General features: G+C 47.0%; 2 protein-coding genes across 8 annotated transcripts; both read right to left on the bottom strand.

Annotated features, from left to right (window-relative positions):
• LOC125524756 (tubby-like F-box protein 9) lies at positions 1–4,867 on the bottom strand. The gene is made up of 4 exons (XM_048689789.2): positions 4,378–4,867; positions 3,567–3,654; positions 2,074–2,203; positions 1–968 (listed from the first exon to the last, which is right to left on the bottom strand). The coding sequence occupies exons 1-4, from the start codon at positions 4,720–4,722 to the stop codon at positions 410–412; spliced, it is 1,122 nt and encodes a 373-aa protein (XP_048545746.2). The 5' UTR covers positions 4,723–4,867; the 3' UTR covers positions 1–409.
• Positions 4,868–9,051: 4,184 nt separating this feature from the next.
• LOC125524732 (CBL-interacting protein kinase 19) lies at positions 9,052–13,819 on the bottom strand. 7 transcript variants are annotated; one of them, XR_007290931.2, is made up of 3 exons: positions 12,041–13,818; positions 11,274–11,371; positions 9,052–9,292 (listed from the first exon to the last, which is right to left on the bottom strand). XR_007290931.2 is itself a non-coding variant. In XM_048689780.2 (2 exons), exon 1 carries the CDS (start codon positions 13,612–13,614, stop codon positions 12,049–12,051), a length of 1,566 nt encoding a protein of 521 aa, XP_048545737.1. In that variant the 5' UTR covers positions 13,615–13,819; the 3' UTR covers positions 9,052–9,292; positions 12,041–12,048. The 7 variants fall into 7 exon arrangements, 2 of the variants coding, with proteins under 2 accessions (XP_048545737.1, XP_048545728.1); XR_007290929.2 differs by having other exon boundaries at positions 11,279–11,371; XR_015608394.1 differs by lacking the exon at positions 9,052–9,292 and adding an exon at positions 9,325–9,998.
• Between the last annotated feature and the right edge of the window lie 6,646 nt (positions 13,820–20,465).

Below are 20,465 nucleotides of genomic sequence, written 5' to 3'. Positions count from 1 at the left end.
GATACAAATGTTACTACTGAACATTACAATGTCATGTAGACCACAAAAGGGATACATTGCCGGTAAAACGGCATTGGAGGAAGGTAGTCATAACGACATGTACAAGGGTTAATTTATCAATGCAGATTAGCAGCCCCAAACCATGTCTACCTACGTGAAGGGTAAAACGGCATTGGAGGAAGGTACACACCACGCTCCATGGGTAAATCACCGAAAGAAATGGAGTGCCATTTACAAACAACAACCACAGCCATAGAGTCAAATCCACATCCATCATCAGACGAGAAAGAGAAGAGCAGAGATTGCGAGTACAGTATCACAGTGCCGCCCCTTTCTCCCGGATTAACAGAGCCAAGAGTTCATGCCATCCGCCACATGATTCACACGATAACATCAACAGAGATGGCACTTATTCACAGGCCAGCTTCGTGCCAAAGCTGGTGAGGCAGATGGCGAACGCCTGGTAGGCCGACAGGGGATGCCGGAAGTCCATCGTGAAGGCGTCGTCCTCGATCTTACCGAACTGGAGGATCACCGTCTCCTCGTCCCCGACGCCCCATGGGTCGCTGGTGCCGGCCGGGGCGACAAGCTGGAAGTTCTTCACGGAGGCGACCGTCACCCTGCCGTGAAAATTCAAGCACCAGCACTGCAGGTGGTCGTGCCACCGAGGCGCTTTGTTTTTTAGAGACAAGGAGCTGGAGGTGCTCGGTGGCTTCTCCTTGGATGGATCGGATGCGGTGCCCTGACCTACGGGGCACTGGATACTGCAGTGCATTCTTCTCGGCCCTCTTGATTTGAGGAAGTTGAACCTGTATGACACCTGTCCAACTTCAAGATTATCGCCTGAATCGTGTGGGCTGATTTGTTTGCTCGCAAAGCGGCGACTTGATCGGCTCTTCAAGGACTTGGCGCTGTCGTATGGTTTCTGATTGTCGTACATGACGAACTTTGTCCCCAGGAAGTCCGATCTAGACGTGTGAAGATAAAACAATGTTCAGGCCAACAAGCAAATATCCAGGAAATAGACTTGAATAAAGTTGCAAACTATTGGGTTTAGCCAGCGCCAAAATACTTGGGTACTTATCGGCAGTCACTTATCAAATGCACTTGAAACATGACTGAGGTCCGCCAATAATAGTCACGCCAAGAGTAGCTTTGGTTGGCTTCAAAATTTAACATTCTTTTGTTGATGACAATCTAAACTCAAGTAGCCAACATCTAAATGTCCTTGAAAAGCATTACCGATCAAAAATTTACCGGGTAAAAAAAATCTGTGGAAGCAGTACATCCTACTAGATGGAGAATGCATGAAGATGTGAATGGTGTATGCAACTGTGGCAAGCAGTTGGTAAGGGTAGCTGGTGCAAAAGAAAATGAAAAAAAACATGGCCCTAGCAGCATGGCAGCGGGGCGAAAGGAATAACTAGGTGGAAGAGGTGCTAAAGGGAGTTCAGGATGGGCATTACTTCGCTTATCCATACCCCTATATTCAACTTGGCCAAGACAGAACTTTATTTTGGCAGAATGTCAAAAAGATCATGTGGTCCTTTTGATTCAAATGTTCTGATGCAAAGTATCGCTGTGAAGAAGCTAACATAGCAAAGGTCGCCAAAATCCATTGGCATGAGCCATCATCAGGTGTAAATTTGCATATTTTGGCAACTATCAGCTGAATCCAACATGATATGCAGAAAATCATAAAGCAGATCTCCTAGCACTTCCTTCATTACATGATGTAACCAAAGGACATGACTATGCATATGCGGTTATGCACAGAATAGTACATACTGATAAATTAACTAGCAGAAACTGACAGATGGGATATTCATTAATTCACTTTGCATACTATTGAATTGAAACAGTAATAAGATTGTTTGGAAGAACATGTCAGCAATGAAAACGAGGTTAAAATGAATGAACATGATGCCTGATTCCAATGCTTGATGATCACATCATAGTTCTGGTGACCTCACTTAAAACTTAATCAAAAAAGATCTACTTTCTAAACCAGTGGTCATGAATAATCCACCAATCAGCTAGCAAAACTGAAGTTACAGAATATTTAGACCTCACCTCAGCTTTCCAACACCTGAATTACTTCCTGGATATAGATCATCAGAGTCATAAGAGATGATATATTCGGTGTGTGCCCCGTGTCTGAATCTTCGAGCAGCCAGTAGAAACTTCCCTTTATCCGTTAGGGCTGTCAAAACAGAATAAGTACTATTAACTTAAGAACATATGAAGCTGCATTCTGATATGTGATATACTCCCTCCATAAAGAAATATAAGAGCGTTTAAAACATTACTTTAGTGATCTAAACGCTCTTATAATCTTTACGGAGGGAGTACTACCTAAGCATACTGGAAAGATAAGTCTGCATGGAGGAAACAACTTTAGATTACATTGCGGTTTTCATTACTGCAGTCTATAAAGTGTGTCATGAGGTTGACAATCGAGCAAATCAAAATACAGATGAGGAAAATTAGATTGTTTGCTGGGTTCATCCACATTTTTAACTTCATCAAACATAGGAATACCTAAGCCTCGAATCCCAGAGGCATCCATCAAATATGCACCATGTAATTTAACAGTGCCATAAGCTGCAACCAAAGGTTACTAATCATCTTCTGTGCCTAATATTTATGAGAGCTACCATGGAAAAAAGGTCAAATGAACCGGTGCGGTGGTTAATCATCGTCTCAATTTTGATTAATCTCCTAAGTTGTAATGTCTATACCCAGTTGTCCATGCCGTCATGTGAAAATACTACCCAAACGAAAGAATGACACGGACTAAGCATGGCTTCTTCTCAGTCCCTACTCTGCTTTAGCAAATCATAAACTGGATTCTAATGTAATTGAAGATGTACCACGGATACGCAGATGACCCCATCTAACTTCGAACAAGTCAAGATCCCATCCCCCTCAACCACCACACACAAACAAGAAAAGGTACGACATATTAGGCGGTTTTGTCAAACATTTAGACTTTGAAATTGCATGCTGACCATCAAGAATTCGAGATCATATCAAGTAGGTAAGATGTCATCGCTACAAGGAATGTATTCAATTAAAAATAACTTGCCAACCACCCAACTAACGAATCGTCATGTTCCCTTGCTAGGATTCTATTTAGACTTCAGCAAGTCTTCTTTAAATAATGGAAGTGGGACACTGGAGTAGGTATAAGGGTCCTCGTCGTGAATGCGTATGTTGTGACTGAGTAAAAGAAGTACCACCCTGTTTTCTAAACAAGACTACTTTGGTAAAAAGATCGAAAAGACAAAAGTCATACGCAGCAGGAGAGTAGGCAACGGTGTTACCTACATTATTTTCCATACTCTAAACAAGTATTGATAAGATTATAAGATTGCATCATCATGTATGAAGCTTGAAAAAGACATATACTTGTCCTTTTAGTTGCTTATTACTAGGCAGTTTGGCGCTACTTATTAAAAATACATGATGTGGAAACCCTATTGAAGCCCATGAAGCGGCGTCAATTTCATAATGCAATTGAGTTATAAACACGAAGGAGCCAAAAATTATTGATGGTGACTTACCCTGTGTTAAGCTGAGATAAAGATAAAAGGTGGAGGTGCTTTTGTTCCTCCTGATGAAGCAGTGCATCGGCGCATCCCTCGGTCCAGGCTGTGCGGAGAATATAGAGGTCAATTAAATCATTATGTATAGAACCCCTAAATAGAAGTGAAGCTTTTATGTATCATTATACGACCCCCCCCCCCCCCCCCCCACCCCCCGCGTAGAAACAGGCAAGAATCGATTACAATCGGTCACAATAAGCAACTTCCATATATGAACATACCAAACACCCTAACATGGTTTTACTAACCTGGTCCTACAATCTCACTGCCTTAGCGTTGGTCACCAAAAAGTAACGTGTGAACTTATGATGCAACCAAATGAAGAAAATGGAGAGGATAAGGTCGACATGTTCCTCGCTTCTAGTAAATCCTTGCATCTGAAGATATCACTAGTCCCAAAAAGGAGCAACAAAGATTGTTGACCCACCAGACGTGAATCGTTCAACGCATCTGGACTCGTAATTTAGACAAAATCTAAACATTTTTAGATACATCAAACGCTCTGAACCTGCTGCAATTCATCCCCGCAATTGCATCTAGCGTATCTATAGATGCTAGTACTTGCGAGGAGACCGCCTGAAATGGATGAAATGGAACCACAGGACCATTTCCACAATCAACAGCCGCAAATCTGAAGCGGGACGACTCAACACAAGGACCAAACGCCGGCCAAACCCTCAGACCGCGCAACGAGTAACGCGCAAATCGGCCGACGAGTGAACCAGATCGGAGCGGCGGCGACAGGGAGAAGGCCGGGATCCGGGCGCACCTGCTTGAGCGAGGAGGGGAAGGTGATCCTGCCGCACTCGAGCGGCGGGCGCACGACGGCGACGGCGGCGTCGCGCCAGCGGCGGCAGACGCAGGCGCAGGCGACGACGTCGCGGCGCGGGGGCCAGCGCTCGGCGCCGGCGTCGACGCGGCGCACGATGTCCGTGAGCAGCTCCGGCAGCAGGCGGGACCACCTCTCCTCGTCCTCGGCCTCCTCGTGGATTTGCTCCGCGGCGTCCTCCGGCGCAACCTCGGGCGAGACCTTGGCCTCGTTCCCGCCGCCGATGCCGGCCGGCGCGCGCGAGCAGGACGTGAGCCAGGACGAGCTGCGCCGCCACAGAGCCATGCTGGAGACGGTCGCCCGGGGCTGTGATCTCCCTCCTCGGGAGCTCGTGGAAGCTTCCGAGGCGAGAGACGGGGCGGGGCGGGGGGGGCGACGGGCGGATAAAGGGGATCGGCGGGAGGGAGGGAGACGACGACGACCAGCGCAGCGCAGTGAGACCAGCCAGGGAAAAAAAGGCGAATAAAAGCGGAAAGCCGGGGGTGCTCACGGATAAATGAGCGGGGTCGCGGATCTTTCCCCCACCCTAACCGCACGCTACGTGTGCCATGACGGGTGGGCCCGGCGGACGCACGGGGCCCATGTATTGATGCTGTCCGTATGTGGAGTTTTCTGTGTGTGTGGGTGGGTGGGTGGTGCGAAATGGTAAGTGGGCTGGGTCCGTCCGGGGTGGACGTCGCCGTCGGCCGCGGGGTGGAAAGGTGGGGTGCGACCCGTGCGTGTGCGTGCGTGCGGGTGGGCTCGACGTATGTCGACGTCGGCGTCGGCCCCCCGCACCGGCAGGGACAAAGCGAGCGGGGCCTGTGGAGTAGAGTGGCCGTGACGCCGTGTCGCCGGCGGACGCGTTCGCCGCTCCATCGGCGAGGGGAGCCACCCACCGTGCCGACGGCGACGTCCGCCTTCTTCGTGGCCGCGCCTCGGCCACCCGGACCCGGCGCGACAGCGGCAGGACGACGTCGCCACCGTGCACTGCACCCGGCCCCGGCCCATGCGCCCGCGCACCGAGCGCGCACCGCTCCTGACTGCACGCACGACCGGTTGGAATCGGACGTGCGCGCGGTGCCGTGGCCGTGCGCCGCTCGTCGCCCGCTACATCGATCGGTGCGGTGCGTACGTTCCGGCGACGGCGACGTCCTCGCCTCGTGGACCCGTCGAGACCAGAAGTGGACTTGGCCATCGGGGCGGCCGGCCTGGCGAAAGTCGTGCGCCAGTGTCATCCGTCCAGACATCTTCAGGCTCCGATAGCTTCGCGGCGTGCGCGGTCGCCGCCCGTGGTTAGGTTAGGCGGGTGACAGCGCCGTTTGCCTGCTCCTGACGGCATCGCGGGGCCACGTCGAGCGAACTGCACGGACGGCGGCATCCATCGGGCTGCACGGACGGAAAGATGCCCCGGCAAACGGGAGGTCCATGAACAGCGGGCCGACGAGCACCGGCCGATGCAACAGAGCTCTCAGCTACATGGAGGGGGGAACAATCGGTGAACAACATCGCTCGGGCAGCAGCGAACAACACAGCGAGATAAGATGATTGACAGCGGCAGGACAATGCCTGCTCAACGTTTTGATTGTGCAAAAGTAAACAGTAATGGTGCTCACCGATGCTCAGCAGTACCTAATAAAGTGCTATATAATAAGTTAAAAATAAACATAATTATTTTTCACATGTACTATATGTTACGTGGTATAGTCTTAGTTAGGACATCTCCGGACCCATAAGACGGACAACCTTATACCTCAAACGTCCGCATACATGTCAAACAAAATTTAAACAAACCGGATGATTTTCATTTAAAACGTACCACATTCATTACATCTTTTTGACAAATTTCATTAACAAAAGCGTCCGAAAATTAACCTAGTCTAAATCTTGGTCAGCGTCCGTCCTCCAAGTCCTTGTTGTTCTCCATGTCCGGCATCCTCAACGATCCTTAGCCTCGGGAAGTGAAGCTGCGGGTCGCCGGCGAGGAAGTGTGGCCTGGACGTCGCCGGTGGAGGTGAGGTCAACGATGGATGTGGACAGGGCAGGCTTGGTGGTCGTAACTACCTGGCGCAAACTGCGCGGGTGACACGAATGCCGCGCATCTGCCGGCGTTCCCGTTCACGATCGCCTGCGCCGCGGCCTCTATACAGCCGGAGCGAGCAAGCGCGGCTTCGTAGGGCGCCCGCTGCTCGGAGACGAAATTCGAGTTCTCCGTGGCCATGGCCGCCACGGTTTCCTCGCTCGCGTACTCGCCATAGATTTCGTCATCTGCCAGCCGATGATACGCGAGGAGGAGATTATTGTAGTGTCGCTCTCTTGCGCCTGCCAAAATGCCGACACCGGCTGCTCCTCCGCCATGATGGCATTGAAGTGCGCATGCGCCTGCTCCATGGTGAAGCTGGCATGGACAGGCACGCACGTGGGGCGTCGGCTCGTCATCAGGCCACTACTAGGAAAAAGGCTACTAATGGCGCACCAGTTTTGCCTACTAATGGCACATCATTGGTGCGCCATTAGTATCACGCCACTAGTATTTTTTACTAATGGCGCACCACTGATGCGCCATTAGTATAGGCCACTAGTGCGCCATTAGTATAGGCCACTGGTGCGCCATTAGTATTTTTGAATTTTGAAGGCGGGAAAATAGTAGTGGCGCACCGTCTAACCCCCACCGTGCACCATTGCTATTTTTGAATTTTGAATTTGGATTTGGATCATGATTTTTTTTGCCCATTCTTTGCTCGTTTTTTGGCACGATATTATTTCAAATTTTGTTTCTGTTTTTGGATCTTGTACGTTCTTTTGCCGTGTTCTTTTGCCGGAGAGGAGTTCGCCGGAGAGGAGGAGGAGGAGGTCACCGGAGAGGCGCTCGCCTACATCGCCGGAGAGGAGGAGGAGGTCACCGGAGAGGCGCTCGCCTACATCGCCGGAGAGGAGGAGGAGGTCGCCGGAGAGGAGTTCACCGGAGCATCGGAGAGGAGGAAGGAGAAACCATGAGGGGATGGGAGGAGAGGAGGGAGGAGGAGCTCACCGGAGAGGAGGGAGGAGAAACCGTGAGGGGAGGGGAGGGGGGGAGAGGAGGGAGGAGGAGGTCGCCGGAGAGGAGGAGGGTAGTATGGTGGAGGAGAGAAGGGAAGATGGAGTGGAGAAGAGGAGAAGATGGAGTGGAGGAGAGGTGGAGTGGAGGAGAAGAATAAAGAGGTAAGGAGGAGAGGACCACACCCAGCCATATATACGGCATAGTAATGACGCATCGCGGACAGGTGCGCCATTACTAACTTTTTTTTATTTTTTTGATTTATTTTGAATTTTGAAGGCGGAAAGATACTAATGGCGCATCATGGGCAGGTGCGCCATTAGTAACTTTTTTATTTTTTTTTGACTTATTTTGAATTTAGAAGGCGGGAAGATACTAATGGCGCACCATGGGCAGGTGCGCCATTAGTAACTTTATTTTTATTTTTTTGACTTATTTTGAATTTAGAAGGCGGGAAGATAGTAATGGCGCACCATGGGCAGGTGCGCCATTAGTAAGTTTGAATTTTTTTGCCTCTCCAGATCTTAAAAGCCTCGTATCTTTTTTTCTGTTAGGTTTTTGAGGATTTTGAAAATGTTTAACGGGGCTCCCCTGTTAAATTCGGATGTAACTTTTCGAGTAGATGAGCCATTAGTATTTGTACACTAATGGCGCACCACATGTACAGTGCGCCATTAGTATCAATTTCATCTTTAGCCCTTTTCCTAGTAGTGGGCGCCTCCTCCATCATGGGGTCGTCGTCACTCACCTCCGGCGAGCTCGCCGGCAAGCCGGCCTCTATTCGTCACGCACGATGGGCCTGCCAGCCTGACGCAAGGTCGGCCAACTCAAGCTTCTTCTCCGTCGAGAGGCTCTCCCACATTGCTCTAGAGCTCGCGGTCATGACAGAGGTGGTGCATGGAGGAGGAAAGGGAGCAGACGTGGAGTTGGGTGGATCATGTCAAGTGTGGCTACTTATAAAATTGCAAGCGCCAGCGATGAGATCTGTCAATGCGGGTGCCGTAGTTGGTTTCTCGGCAGGCAGATGAATGGGCAGTCAGTTCAAATGCGGTCGATAGCCGTCCCGTCCAGTCACATCTCTCCGGCACTAAACGTGCGCGGAGATCGATCTGGATGCGGCGTGGTCGGTGCACCGCTTCAATGCTGGCTCCGATGACCAGTCACGTCCGCTCTGAACCGGTATGAATGTGGCACAGAGAGCAGAGGTTTCTTCGCGTGGGAGATATTTTTGGATGGGACCAAGCTGTCGGACCGTCCAGTCACATCTCTCCGGCATTGAACGTGCGTGGAGATCGATCTGGATGCGGCATGGTCGGCGCACCGCTTCAATGCTGGCTTCGATGACCAGTCGTGTCCGCTCTGAACTGGTATGAATGTGGCACAGAGAGCAGAGGTTTGTTCGCGTGGGAGATATTTTTGGATGGGACCAAGGTGTCGGACGTGTACGTGGAAGTGGTCAAAGTGTACCCGATGGTCTGAACGTTTGCGGGCGATTTAAAGGTGCCGCGTTGGATGATAATGTGTGTCCGGTGGTCTGGACGTTTGCGGGCAATTTAAGAGTCAGCGTTGAAGATGCCCTTACTGGACCACCATGTATGTTGTACAGCAAGAATCTCAGACTTTTTCTCCGGTTTGAATCGAACCCGCGTCTTGCTTCAGAACGACATTTCTATGCAACCAAATTGAAGCTGACTATTTATAGTCTGGTGTTCCAAGTCAAGATCCTTCCTACCAATAGCGTTGGCGGGTACCATTCTAGGCAACCAAACTCTTAGAGACAACGCCAGTGGTAGCGCAACTAGATAGAGAAACTTCTCCGTGTGACTGAAACCGGCCAACCTGCAACCAATAACAAGATGTCAGATCCGTTTTATGTATGATATATGAAGACCAAATCAACATCTTATCTTCCTGTCATCACAACTTTTCACATTTTTAGATAACAGAAATTAAGAGTGCCAGACATCAATCTGCATCCCTCGATCACTATCGAAATGATAACTGAATATGGATATGAAATTGCTTCACACACGATACCAACCCGACGCTGTCATGTATCGTCAGATTTGCTTCTCACGTTCGATCAAAGGACACAGCTCGGGCGAGAAATCGTCGTGTGTATAGCACTTCCCATATGGATGCAATAGAATGGGATAAGAATTTACAGGAAACATGAGCCTCATGTAAACTAAAGGCCTGTTCGGCCCTCCTCCGCTCCACACTCTTGCTTCGGGAGCTGGCGGACCACAAGTCAAAAATCCCGGAGCGGGGGAATAGCTGCTCTGCAGATCCTCAAATTTGGCGGTGCTAGTGGATCACCGAACAGCTCCTAAGTATAAACACAATCCAAGATAATAGGATAATAATCACCAAACACAACTGTCAAACGATTCAGCGAAGCAGTGACTTCCAAGGATGTACTGCCACAGGCTATTGATTTCACTCACGCCTATATGTCTTTATGTGATTGCCAGCGCTTAGCCTTTCTAACTGGCAACTGCAGCCTAGATCCTTGTTCAGCAAAGAGCGACAACAGATGGCATGCCTTGTTGATGAGCAGAGAGAGAAAAATCAACATTTCTGTTATTTAATGAACATGAATCAGCATGACAACCTTATGCAGATGGCATGCCTTGTTGATGAGCAGAGAGGAAAAAAAATCAACATTTCTGTTATTTAATGAAACATGAAAAGGTAGCCAGCATGACAACCTTATGCGCATTCTGTTATGCACAACATTGGTATTTCTGAAGCATTTCCCTTCCTTCACGCCACATTGCAATTTCCCAATCAATCTACTTGTAAATTTATTTGATGGAGTGAATTAATAAACAAGAACCGGTGGCATAGTAGGTATTCACACGATCAGTTTGCCGGTATGTACATCTTCAAAACTGGATAAGAACACATCCATAATCGAAGATCAGAAATTAACCATGCCATCTTTTTTTTCACTGCATTCAGCAACCATTCATCATCACAGTTACTGGTATGATTGAGCTCCTATTACCCCAGTGTTGGAAGGTGCTTATTGCACCTCCTCTGAAACAACATATCAACCTTTGATGTACATGGAGTAGATTGGCATAGACATATGTAACACAAGTAATTCAGTAAATGTTTATATCCCTGACCCCTAACCTGGCCAACTTTACCTTATTCAGTGTGACAACTGTATGCATTCAGCTAAAAATAGATCTTTTGTCACAATTCTTGGCCTGGTTGAGCTATTATCCCTTTGTAATTTGTCACGCCATACTGTTCTTATATTAGTTATATTATTATAACAATTAAGTTATGTTATCAAATTTCATATGATTACATAAGAAAACTTATCAAGTGTCCAGTTGCTTGGAAGCTACTGTACTTAATTGTACCTCTCTGAAATAACATATCAACCTCTGATGTACATGGAATAGATTAGGAATAGGCATATGCAACATAAAATATTTAGTAAATGCTTATATCCTGACCCCTAAACTTCACCTTATTCAGTGTGATGCCTGCTCTAACTTTATTCATATAACAGTGTCCAATCTTAAGCCCCAGTGGCCTACATTGACCATCCTCCAACCTTGACACATTCCTCGCAGCCCCTCCTGCCCTATCGTCCCATCCAACTCCAGAATCATGGTACATGCTAAGTGTCTTACCTATTCTCGCATACACGACTATACAGGAGCACAGAACCATTGGTCCTCTTCATTTGCAATGTTTGACGCAGAAAAGGATATGCACTAAACTTCAGTTTGTCTTTCCTTTTTCTGGACCAACAGGTTTGGAATTAATAGACGATTATTAGAATATGCAAGTAACTTACCGCACCTCTTTCTGAATAACACTGATATGTAACATATGTTTGTGACCTTGCAGGAACAGGAATTGAATTGTTTGCAACCCTTCGCTTCTGCTCGGTTTCTGTCAAGACCAACTTGACTCAGAAGAATGAGAGGGAATAACACGATTTTGTACTAATTTCAAAGATAAGAAAGCCAAGTTGATCTATAGAGTAGATTCAAATTTCAGAGCTTTGTTCAACTGAAACGATCATCAGTAGGGCATGACTTCCTCAGATCTTATTTTGTTTTGATAAAACAGAATGGTAGTATATCGCTGAAGCTGGACATTGGCGAGCCAATGGCCATTCTGCTTTTGATGTGATGGTTATTTGATGAAAGCTGAGATAAGAAGTTACACAACAGCTATAATACTCGTAAGTCTAGCACTCACGAAAGTTCCAATGGTACATTACTTTTTAAGAGATGAGTTAATTACAGATGAAATTTGTAAATTATTATGAATAAAGCATAATTTAACATGAGCACTTGAGCTAGGATAAACATTGATAATGTAGAGAAAGCGAAGTCCACAACTCCCTTTAGACTGTATATATGTATGTAACAACTACAACAAACACAGTAAACGCTAGCATAAAAAATTCTGGATTGCAAAAATGAATAATACTAACACAAAGGGACTAAGGAATACGAATGGCATTTTTCTGCTCAGGTCCCATGCTTAAACATATAAAAGACACATCCTTTTAATCCAAAATTTCTTTATATTCCTTTCAAGCAAGAGAGCTACCTTTAGAACTACTCCGTATCAGAAGGTACATTTCGAGCCGAGCCCTGTTGGTGGTGCACGAGAGGCTCCATCCCAGGTTTCAACTCCTTGTTGCAGAAGTCATCATACTCTGCCTTATCCCCAGCCTTCTTCTTCACCTCCAACACCAAGAGGCTTGGTGTAAGCTCAAATATCTCAGCCCCAATCGTCAATGGCCCCTTCTCCCCTTCCCTGGTGCCTTCTATGCTTACGCGCCAGTCCTTGCGCCGAATGGAGAAGCTCTTCATCTTGGCAATCTCCTCCAATTTTGTAACAATGGTTTCCATGGGCTGTGCTGAGATGAATCTCACTTCGCTCCCTCGCTCCTCGAACAGCCCTGATAGATCAAATCCCTTGGAGAAGGATATGATATCGAAAGCGTTGAGGCTTGCTGGCCGTGTGAGACGCCCGGCAGGCCGCTGCCGCTCCTCGGACGACAGCGTGGCAGGGCAGGATGCGACGGAGGAATCCGACTCCCACCCTGAGTCATCATCCTCTTGCTGCGGTGGTGGTGGCAGCGGTGGCGGAAGAGGAGGAGGAGGCGGCGGCTCGGTAGGTTCGACGAGCCCCAGCTCCTCACTCTCACCGTCCCCTAAGCTGTGCAGCTGATCGTCCTCAACATAGAACCTGACAGGCCGAAATCCCTTCTGAAACCACCTGCTCTGCATGACTTCGGCCATGGTGATCCTTGTCTCCGGGTTGGTGTCGAGAAGGCGATTCAACAGGCTGGTGAGATCTCTGGAGAACCACCTCGGGCAGCGGAATTCCCCTCTGTAAATCTTGCGGTACATGGCCATGAGGTTCTGGTCATGGAAAGGGAGGTAGCCGGCCATGAGGACGAAGAGGATGACCCCGCAGGACCATATGTCGGCCTTGGCGCCGTCGTATCCGCGGCGCGCGAGCATCTCGGGCGCGACGTAGGAGGGGGTGCCGCAGAAGGTGTGGAGGAGGCCGTCGGGGTGGAACTGGTCGGCGACGGCGGAGAGGCCGAAGTCGGAGACCTTGAGGTCCCCGCGCTCGTCGACGAGGAGGTTCTCGGGCTTGAGGTCGCGGTGGAAGACGCCGCGCGCGTGGCAGAAGCCGACGGCGGAGATGAGCTGCTGGAAGTAGCGGCGGGCCGTGTCCTCCTTGAGGCGGCCCTTGGCGACGCGCGCGAAGAGCTCGCCGCCGCGGACGAACTCCATGACGAAGTAGATCTTGGACTTGGTGGCCATGACCTCGAAGAGGCGCACGATGTTGGGGTGGCGGACGCGGCGGAGGATGGTGATCTCGCGCTTGATGTGCGGGACGAGGCCGGCACGCAGCGCCTTCTCCTTGTCCAGCACCTTGATGGCGACCGTCTCGCCCGTGTCGGCGTGGCGCGCGTGGTAGACCTTGGCGAAGGTGCCGTGGCCGAGGACGCGGCCCAGCTCGTAGCGGCCGAGCAGGAGGCCGCCGCGCTTGCCGTTGCCGCTGGCGCCGGCGCCGGTGCCGCTGGCGGCGGGCCGGCCAGCGGCGGCGGCGGGACGGCGGGGCTGCGGCGACGGGTCCCGCGACGACGGCGGGGTGGCCGCCATGGGGGGCGGGACGGGCGGAGGCGCGGGGAGGGAGGCGGGTTGCGCGGGGGTGGGCGGAACGGAACGGGACGGGAACAGCTTGGCTTCGCTTTCCTGTTGTTTCGCTCTATTTGATGCGAGCTGGTTGCGGTTGGGGGTGGGTATGTCTGGCAGGCTCCGGAGGGCTTTCCTACCTTTTTGTTCCCTTTCTCTTCTGGTTTTTAAATGGTTTCTGCCGTGCGTTTACAGCTCAATGCCAACTTCTTTTTCTAGAGAAGGCAACAGCTCCATGCCAGTGTGTTCCTCCTCAATTCCTTCCCTTTCAGACTCGGAGTGTGGTGAAATTTCTGGAATTTTCTAGGGTTCTGCTGGTTTGGGTGGGGGAAAGACAATTGGGTGACATATAAATTCAAGTCATGTTCAAATACAACCTATTTTTAGACAAAAATGTGGTGGTGTCTGCTTGAATACGTAACTCTTAAATGAAAAAAAGATTAGTCTTTTTGCCAAGCTAACCATCGAAGATGCTAAAATTTCAATGATTTTAGCGGTGGTAAAATTTCACAGGAATCAGAACTAACGATCTTAGCACGTCGAGCTTGAGAAATACTTTTGTTTTGGGAAAAAAATATAAGCAGAAGGCTCCCCAGAAAATGCATTCCCCCGCCATACGCAAACTCCATGGAACAGGATCATACAAAAATATGATTGTGTTAATTGTTCAAAATCTATACAAATATGATAACTTAAAGTTGTACATTATTGAGTATCAAACATACACGTGTCTCACGCAGGCCTAGTTGCCTCCTCCTCAAAGAAAAGCCTAGGGTTTCTCTGTCTTCCGCATGCATGGCTGCCGGTCCGTCTCGTCTTCAGTGGCCTTAGGGCCATGGTGGCGCGGAGAATCAGACCCTTGCCGACGAGAGGGCTCTGTTTTTAGATCTTCCTTTGAGTTTTCTTAGGGTTTGTATCCTACTCAGGAAGACAAGACTATGTCAGCTCTCTGAAGATGGAATAAGGTTCTCCCCACCAAACCTCCATCCCAGCGTTGTGTCTAGCATCGTCGATAGGCCTGCGGAGGTATTTCGCCAGCTGATTTGTCGTTGGTGGATTTGCTTGGATCTGGTCGTGGTTCGTCTATATTTGTGTGTCTTCAGGTTGGATCCTTCCGATCTACGCTACTCTTCATTGGCGGCGGTTGTTGTTCTGCTACGCTGGTCCTATGGGGCCTTAGTACACGACTTCCGGACTATCTACTACAACAAATTTTGCCCGGCTCCGACGAGGGAGAGGCGATGACGGTGACGCGCCTTCGGCTCGCTTCAGTGCTAATAGTCGTCCATAGATGGTCTACGGATCTGGATGTATTTTTAGTATTTCTAGTGTTCGTTGTGTTGTCATGATTGAAGATGAATAGAACGGAAGTTTTCTCACAAAAACAAAAGAGTATCGAACATATGTGAACTTAGTTATGTGTTGCCACAATTCTAGTCATTACAATTTTTAATCAAGGTTTGTCATCCTCAAATAATCTTTTTGAATTAGTTATGAACCGAAAAAGGTTTTACGTCTCATTTTATAGATAAAGCATCACATCAAAACATCCATACAAGTTCAGGTTTGACAAAACAAAACAAAAAAGATATTTCCTTCTACTAAATCAGCGACAATAATATGGATCGGGGGATAGTACAACTCTTGAGTTTTCTTAGGGTTTGTGTCCTACTCAGGAAGACAAGACTATGTCAGCTCTCTGAAGATGGAATAAGGTTCTCCCCACCAAACCCCCATCCCAGCGTTGTGTCTAGCATCGTCGATAGGCCTGCGGAGGTATTTCGCCGGCTGATTTGTCGTTGGTGGATTTGCTTGGATCTGGTCGTGGTTCGTCTATATTTGTGTGTCTTCAGGTTGGATCCTTCCGATCTACGCTACTCTTCATTGGTGGCGGTTGTTGTTCTGCTACGCTGGTCCTATGGGGCCTTAGTACACGACTTCCGGACTATCTACTACAACAAATTTTGCCCGGCTCCGACGAGGGAGGGGCGATGACGGTGACGCGCCTTCGGCTCGCTTCAGTGCTAATAGTCGTCCATAGATGGTCTACGGATCTGGATGTATTTTTAGTATTTCTAGTGTTCGTTGTGTTGTCATGATTGAAGATGAATAGAACGGAAGTTTTCTCACAAAAACAAAAGAGTATCGAACATATGTGAACTTAGTTATGTGTTGCCACAATTCTAGTCATTACAATTTTTAATCAAGGTTTGTCATCCTCAAATAATCTTTTTGAATTAGTTATGAACCAAAAAAGGTTTTACGTCTCATTTTATAGATAAAGCATCACATCAAAACATCCATACAAGTTCAGGTTTGACAAAACAAAACAAAAAAGATATTTCCTTCTACTAAATCAGCGACAATAATATGGATCGGGGGATAGTACAACTCTTGAGGCACCAACTAAACATATGCCCAGGCAAACCAAAGGGATAGCCACTACGAAACAACAGGGATTGGAGGCGACAATCGAGCAGCCGCAACTCTTAGTTTGTCGATGAGATCATTAATTGTGTCGCGTTCCTGTTGCTTACTGAGCATCATCCAATGCTTCAAGAAACTGCAAAGTTTACATATAGCGTCAGTTCAATGATGTATAATATGAAAAAACGACCCCCCCCCCCCCCCCCCCAAGACAACTCCAAAGAAATTATGCAGTCGCACAAGAAAATAATAATATGATTGGAGTCTTCCTCCACAAATCACAAGCGGCGGCGCCCATTGTCAGGGTCATTGCGCTTTAAGACCTGCATTTCCGAAGGGATTAGACCACGAATGAGTTGTCAAAGAAAAATATGGATTTTAAAGGGGATCTTGGCGCTCCAGATTTGAGTCAATTCCTCTGATCCAGGAGAGGCCGCAATGACATGATACACCGACTTGGTCGAAAATACCCCGAAGGGCTCCAAATGGCAAGACATGTGACCAGACTCGTCGGACAAAGAAGACTCGTGTAGGAACTCTAGCAGGGCCGCCCAAGCAAGACCTTCGGGATGCCCAAAGGACCACCCCATTGGTGACAATACGCCAAATCCACTTTGAGAGAAGAGGCAGATTCATGGGTTTAGTAAAGATGGTGCCCAGAGCCCATGATCTTTTGGCTTGCATAACTCGGACCATTTGACCATATAATAGTTTTGTTTGCCCTTCTCATCAGGTAAATACACCAGGAGTCCTAGAACTTGCATGCGACGGTCAGTTTGATGCATAAACTTGCAAAATACGTGTTTTTGGTCATCAAACTTGCGTGGACGTGCAAATACAATCACATTTCATGTACACGGATGTATTCACTGCCTACATGGCATGCCAACGTGGCCGGGGCCCATTGTCAGTGGCTGAAGCGTTGTGCATGTGATATTTTTTTATAAAAACACCCTCAAGTTTTTTTAAACTTCGTACAAAAGCCCTCCCACACATGTAATGTTAAATAGTATCCTGCTGGGTCCTGTCCGTCAGTGTGCGTTGTGAATAATTTGGACTAGAAAATAGGTCTGAGGGAGTTCGAACCATCGACTAGTTGTAATAGCGCTAGAGTCTAACCACACCACCGTTGTTGTTTACACGGACTACCAATGTGTAGATCCTTTAGGCTAAATAAAGGCACACATTTAGAATTATATTTTCTTTTCTTAACATTTTCAAATTTATATTATTAAAATTCAAACATATTTTCTGCTGATTTGTCTGAAAGGAAATTAAGGACATTCATTCTGCACTATATTTTGTTTTTTAGATTTTGTAACTTAAAATTATTAGAATTCAAGCAAATTTTTAGTTGACTTGTCTGGAAAATTTACGTACATTCATTCTGGCCTATATTTTTCAATCTAGTTTTCCAATTTAAAATTATTCAAATTCAAACAAAATTCCATTGATTTGTTCGAAAGAAATTTATGTAAATGCATTATGGACTATATTATCTTTTGTTTGGGTTATTCAAATTCTTAAAAAAGGTTGATTTGTCAAAAAAATGTACATTCATTCTGACCTATATTTTCTTTAATCAAGATTTTTAAATTTAAAGTTATTCGAATTCAAACAGAAATTTCTTTTGATTTGTCCAAAGGAAATTATTTACATTTATTTTATCTAGGTTTTTTCATTTAAAAGTATTTGATTTCAAACAAAAAATTAGTTAATTTGCCCACAAACATACATTCATTCTGCACTATATTTTGTTTTATCTAGATTTTCTAATATTTTTTTTTGAATTCTAAGCACATCTCTAGCAAATCCCTCATATTGCGCCAACCCATAAAATAATCGCCAGTTTACGGTTTTGCGCCAAAAAGTTGTCTGAACAGACACTATAAACACACTACAAGGGTCCACATATAAGGGGTCTGCTACAGATACTCTAACGAAAATTGGTTGATTTGTTCGTAAAAAATACATGCATTCATTCTGGAAAATACTCAAATTCAAAAGAGAAATCTAGTCAATCTATCCAAAAAATTTATCTAGAATATAAGTTGTTTTCTTACATAGAAAAAACAAAAGCAAAATACATAAGATAAATTGTCATTATCTTTTTATGTGTCATTGTGGCCGGATGGTTCGAACCGGGGCTTCCACCTTTTCACAAACCCTTTTCTGGTTTTGATTTCTATTTTAATTAGAACGGTCCTCGTATATAAAGCTAATTGTGCACGTTAGACGTCAAACGTCAGTTAACCGATTGGCGGGCAATATGCATGCGAATTGCAGGTGTGGTCGAATCCCATCCATACTGATCCATCTTTTTTTCCGTTTTATTTCAGAATTTTCTGTGTAAAAAATGATATGCAAAGGTGCTTTTTGAAAAAAAAAACGCATGCGGATTACCCACCTCCTCAGCCACTGACAGCGGGCCCATGTAATGTTGGCACGCCGCATGCATGTAATACGCCCAACTACGGTAGAAAGCACCGTATTTGCACACCCACGCAAGTTTGATGACTAGAAACATGTATTTACAAGTTTATGTATCAAACTGACCGTCACGTGCAAGTTCTATAATTGCCCGTGTATTTACCTCCCAAAAGAACCTGGACTGATATTTGGCAATCTTCTCATGAATACTTTCATGCAGAAGATAAAAACCCATAATAAATGTGGCGGGAATCGACAAGTATGAGTTAATCAACCACTCCGGCTTCCCCCGAGGGCAGGAGAAGGGCCTCATTATCTGCCGCTGACACCTACATAGCCCTAGGCCAAACACTGGGGGCGATCCATAAAAATCCATAGACATGGGTTCCTAATAGATTTTGACAAATAGTCTTTTCTAACTTGGAAAAAAACATTTATGTTGTCTATTACAGTCCAATAGTTCTTCAGGAGATTGAACTCTTTTTTTTTATGCATCTCTTACTTACTTTTACGGAGACACGATAGAAGGATTTATTTTTTCTTAAAAAGATGTTAATGAACTTATTCTATTTATGGAGATGTATATGGTGCAATGTGGACGAGAATGGTTGCTCTTGTTTTGGCCCAAATGCCAAGAAATTAAACACTCCTCTCCTGCTTTTTCTCCTTTCCATTTTTGCCAAGTGCCAATTTCTACTTGAGGAAGCAAATCAATCATACAGAAAATGTAAGATACCATGATAGTACAAGGACATACAACAAGGCCACGAGGGCATCAGGGCCATGAAAACAACAGCCGAGCTGTAGTGAGTGCTCTGCAAACCACTCCAAGCTGCATGCAAGTTGCCGCAATTATAGGAGTATTTTGGAAGTCTCTTTCCCCGGATCCACGTTCTAGATCCTTCCGGCCAGCATGCACTCTGCGCCGGTGGGCGATTGAGGCGCAACTTGTCCCACACATAACATCACACTCATTTCCTTTCCCATAATATATATACGGACCGGCAAGCCTCCCCAAATAATGACAAGCAGGGAAAACAACAGAGGTAGGTCTGCCAGGAAAAAGAAGGCCTTAAAAGTGCAAGTTGCACCGCGAGGTTCACCAACCTGACCGTACTAAATGGTTTCGCTTGTACAAGAAAGAAAGAACATCCCAACAAAATGAGGTGACGCAGGGACGTGCGAAGGTATTTTGCTTCTCAAGCCAGAGCACATTCCAAAAATCTAACCTTAAACTACCGGACACGGCCGGCGTGAGTACGGCTGTGCGGCCCGAAGTCTCCGCCGTGTCGTTGTCTACGAGAGGGTGACCATGGCTGGCTACCATGTCACGCAGTTGACATGAGCGTTGTCCCTTCCAGTCCCCCTGGCCAGATCGTGGATCCGTGATTAGATTCTGCCTGCTGACAAAGCTTTTCTTAAGCATCGGCCACGGAATATGATGACGTCCAAGATGAGAAGTCCGGCCGCCTGCCAATTATCTGGGGGAGGGGCCATTTCAAAATTTACATTGGCCGCCGGGTGAGCCCTCGATCGGCCGCCTCTTGGCCGTCTGACCTCGTTTAAATAAGACAGTTTTTAAAGAGTATTCAGATCTACTCCCTCCGTTTTTAAATATTTGTCTTTCTAGCGATTTTAACAAGTAACTATATACGGAGCAAAATGAGTGAATCTATATTTTAAAATATGTCTACATACATCCGTATGTGATCGTCATTTAAAATGTCTAGAAAGACAAATATTTAGGAACGGAGGGAGTATTATAAAATTTTAGTAGAAATACAAAATCACCCAAATATAATAGAAGGTACATCGACCACTACCGCAGTTAGGACGAGGCGCCGACGCGCCGTTGTCGCCACTCATGTAATGGAGCTGGTCTGGCGTTGTCGATGACAGCTCAAAAGTGTTTATGCACGTGCCCTCGAGGCCACAGTCATCCTTGTTGAACCCTCGAATCG

Source organism: Triticum urartu, chromosome 1A (assembly GCF_056163025.1).
Source record: "Triticum urartu cultivar PI428250 chromosome 1A, HENAU_Tu73, whole genome shotgun sequence".
NCBI lineage: Eukaryota > Viridiplantae > Streptophyta > Magnoliopsida > Poales > Poaceae > Triticum > Triticum urartu.
This window is presented reverse-complemented; position numbering and strand designations above follow the sequence as displayed.

Coding starts and splice junctions, on each gene's coding strand:
- LOC125524756 (XM_048689789.2), bottom strand. CDS start 4,722: ATGGCTCTGTGGCGGCGCAGCTCGTCCTGGCTCACGTCCTGCTCGCGC. Junction 3,655..4,377: donor TCCCCTCCTCGCTCAAGCAG/GTGCGCCCGGAT, acceptor TTCTCCGCACAG/CCTGGACCGAGGGATGCGCC. Junction 969..2,073: donor TCAGGTGTTGGAAAGCTGAG/GTGAGGTCTAAA, acceptor TCACACGTCTAG/ATCGGACTTCCTGGGGACAA.
- LOC125524732 (XM_048689780.2), bottom strand. CDS start 13,614: ATGGCGGCCACCCCGCCGTCGTCGCGGGACCCGTCGCCGCAGCCCCGC.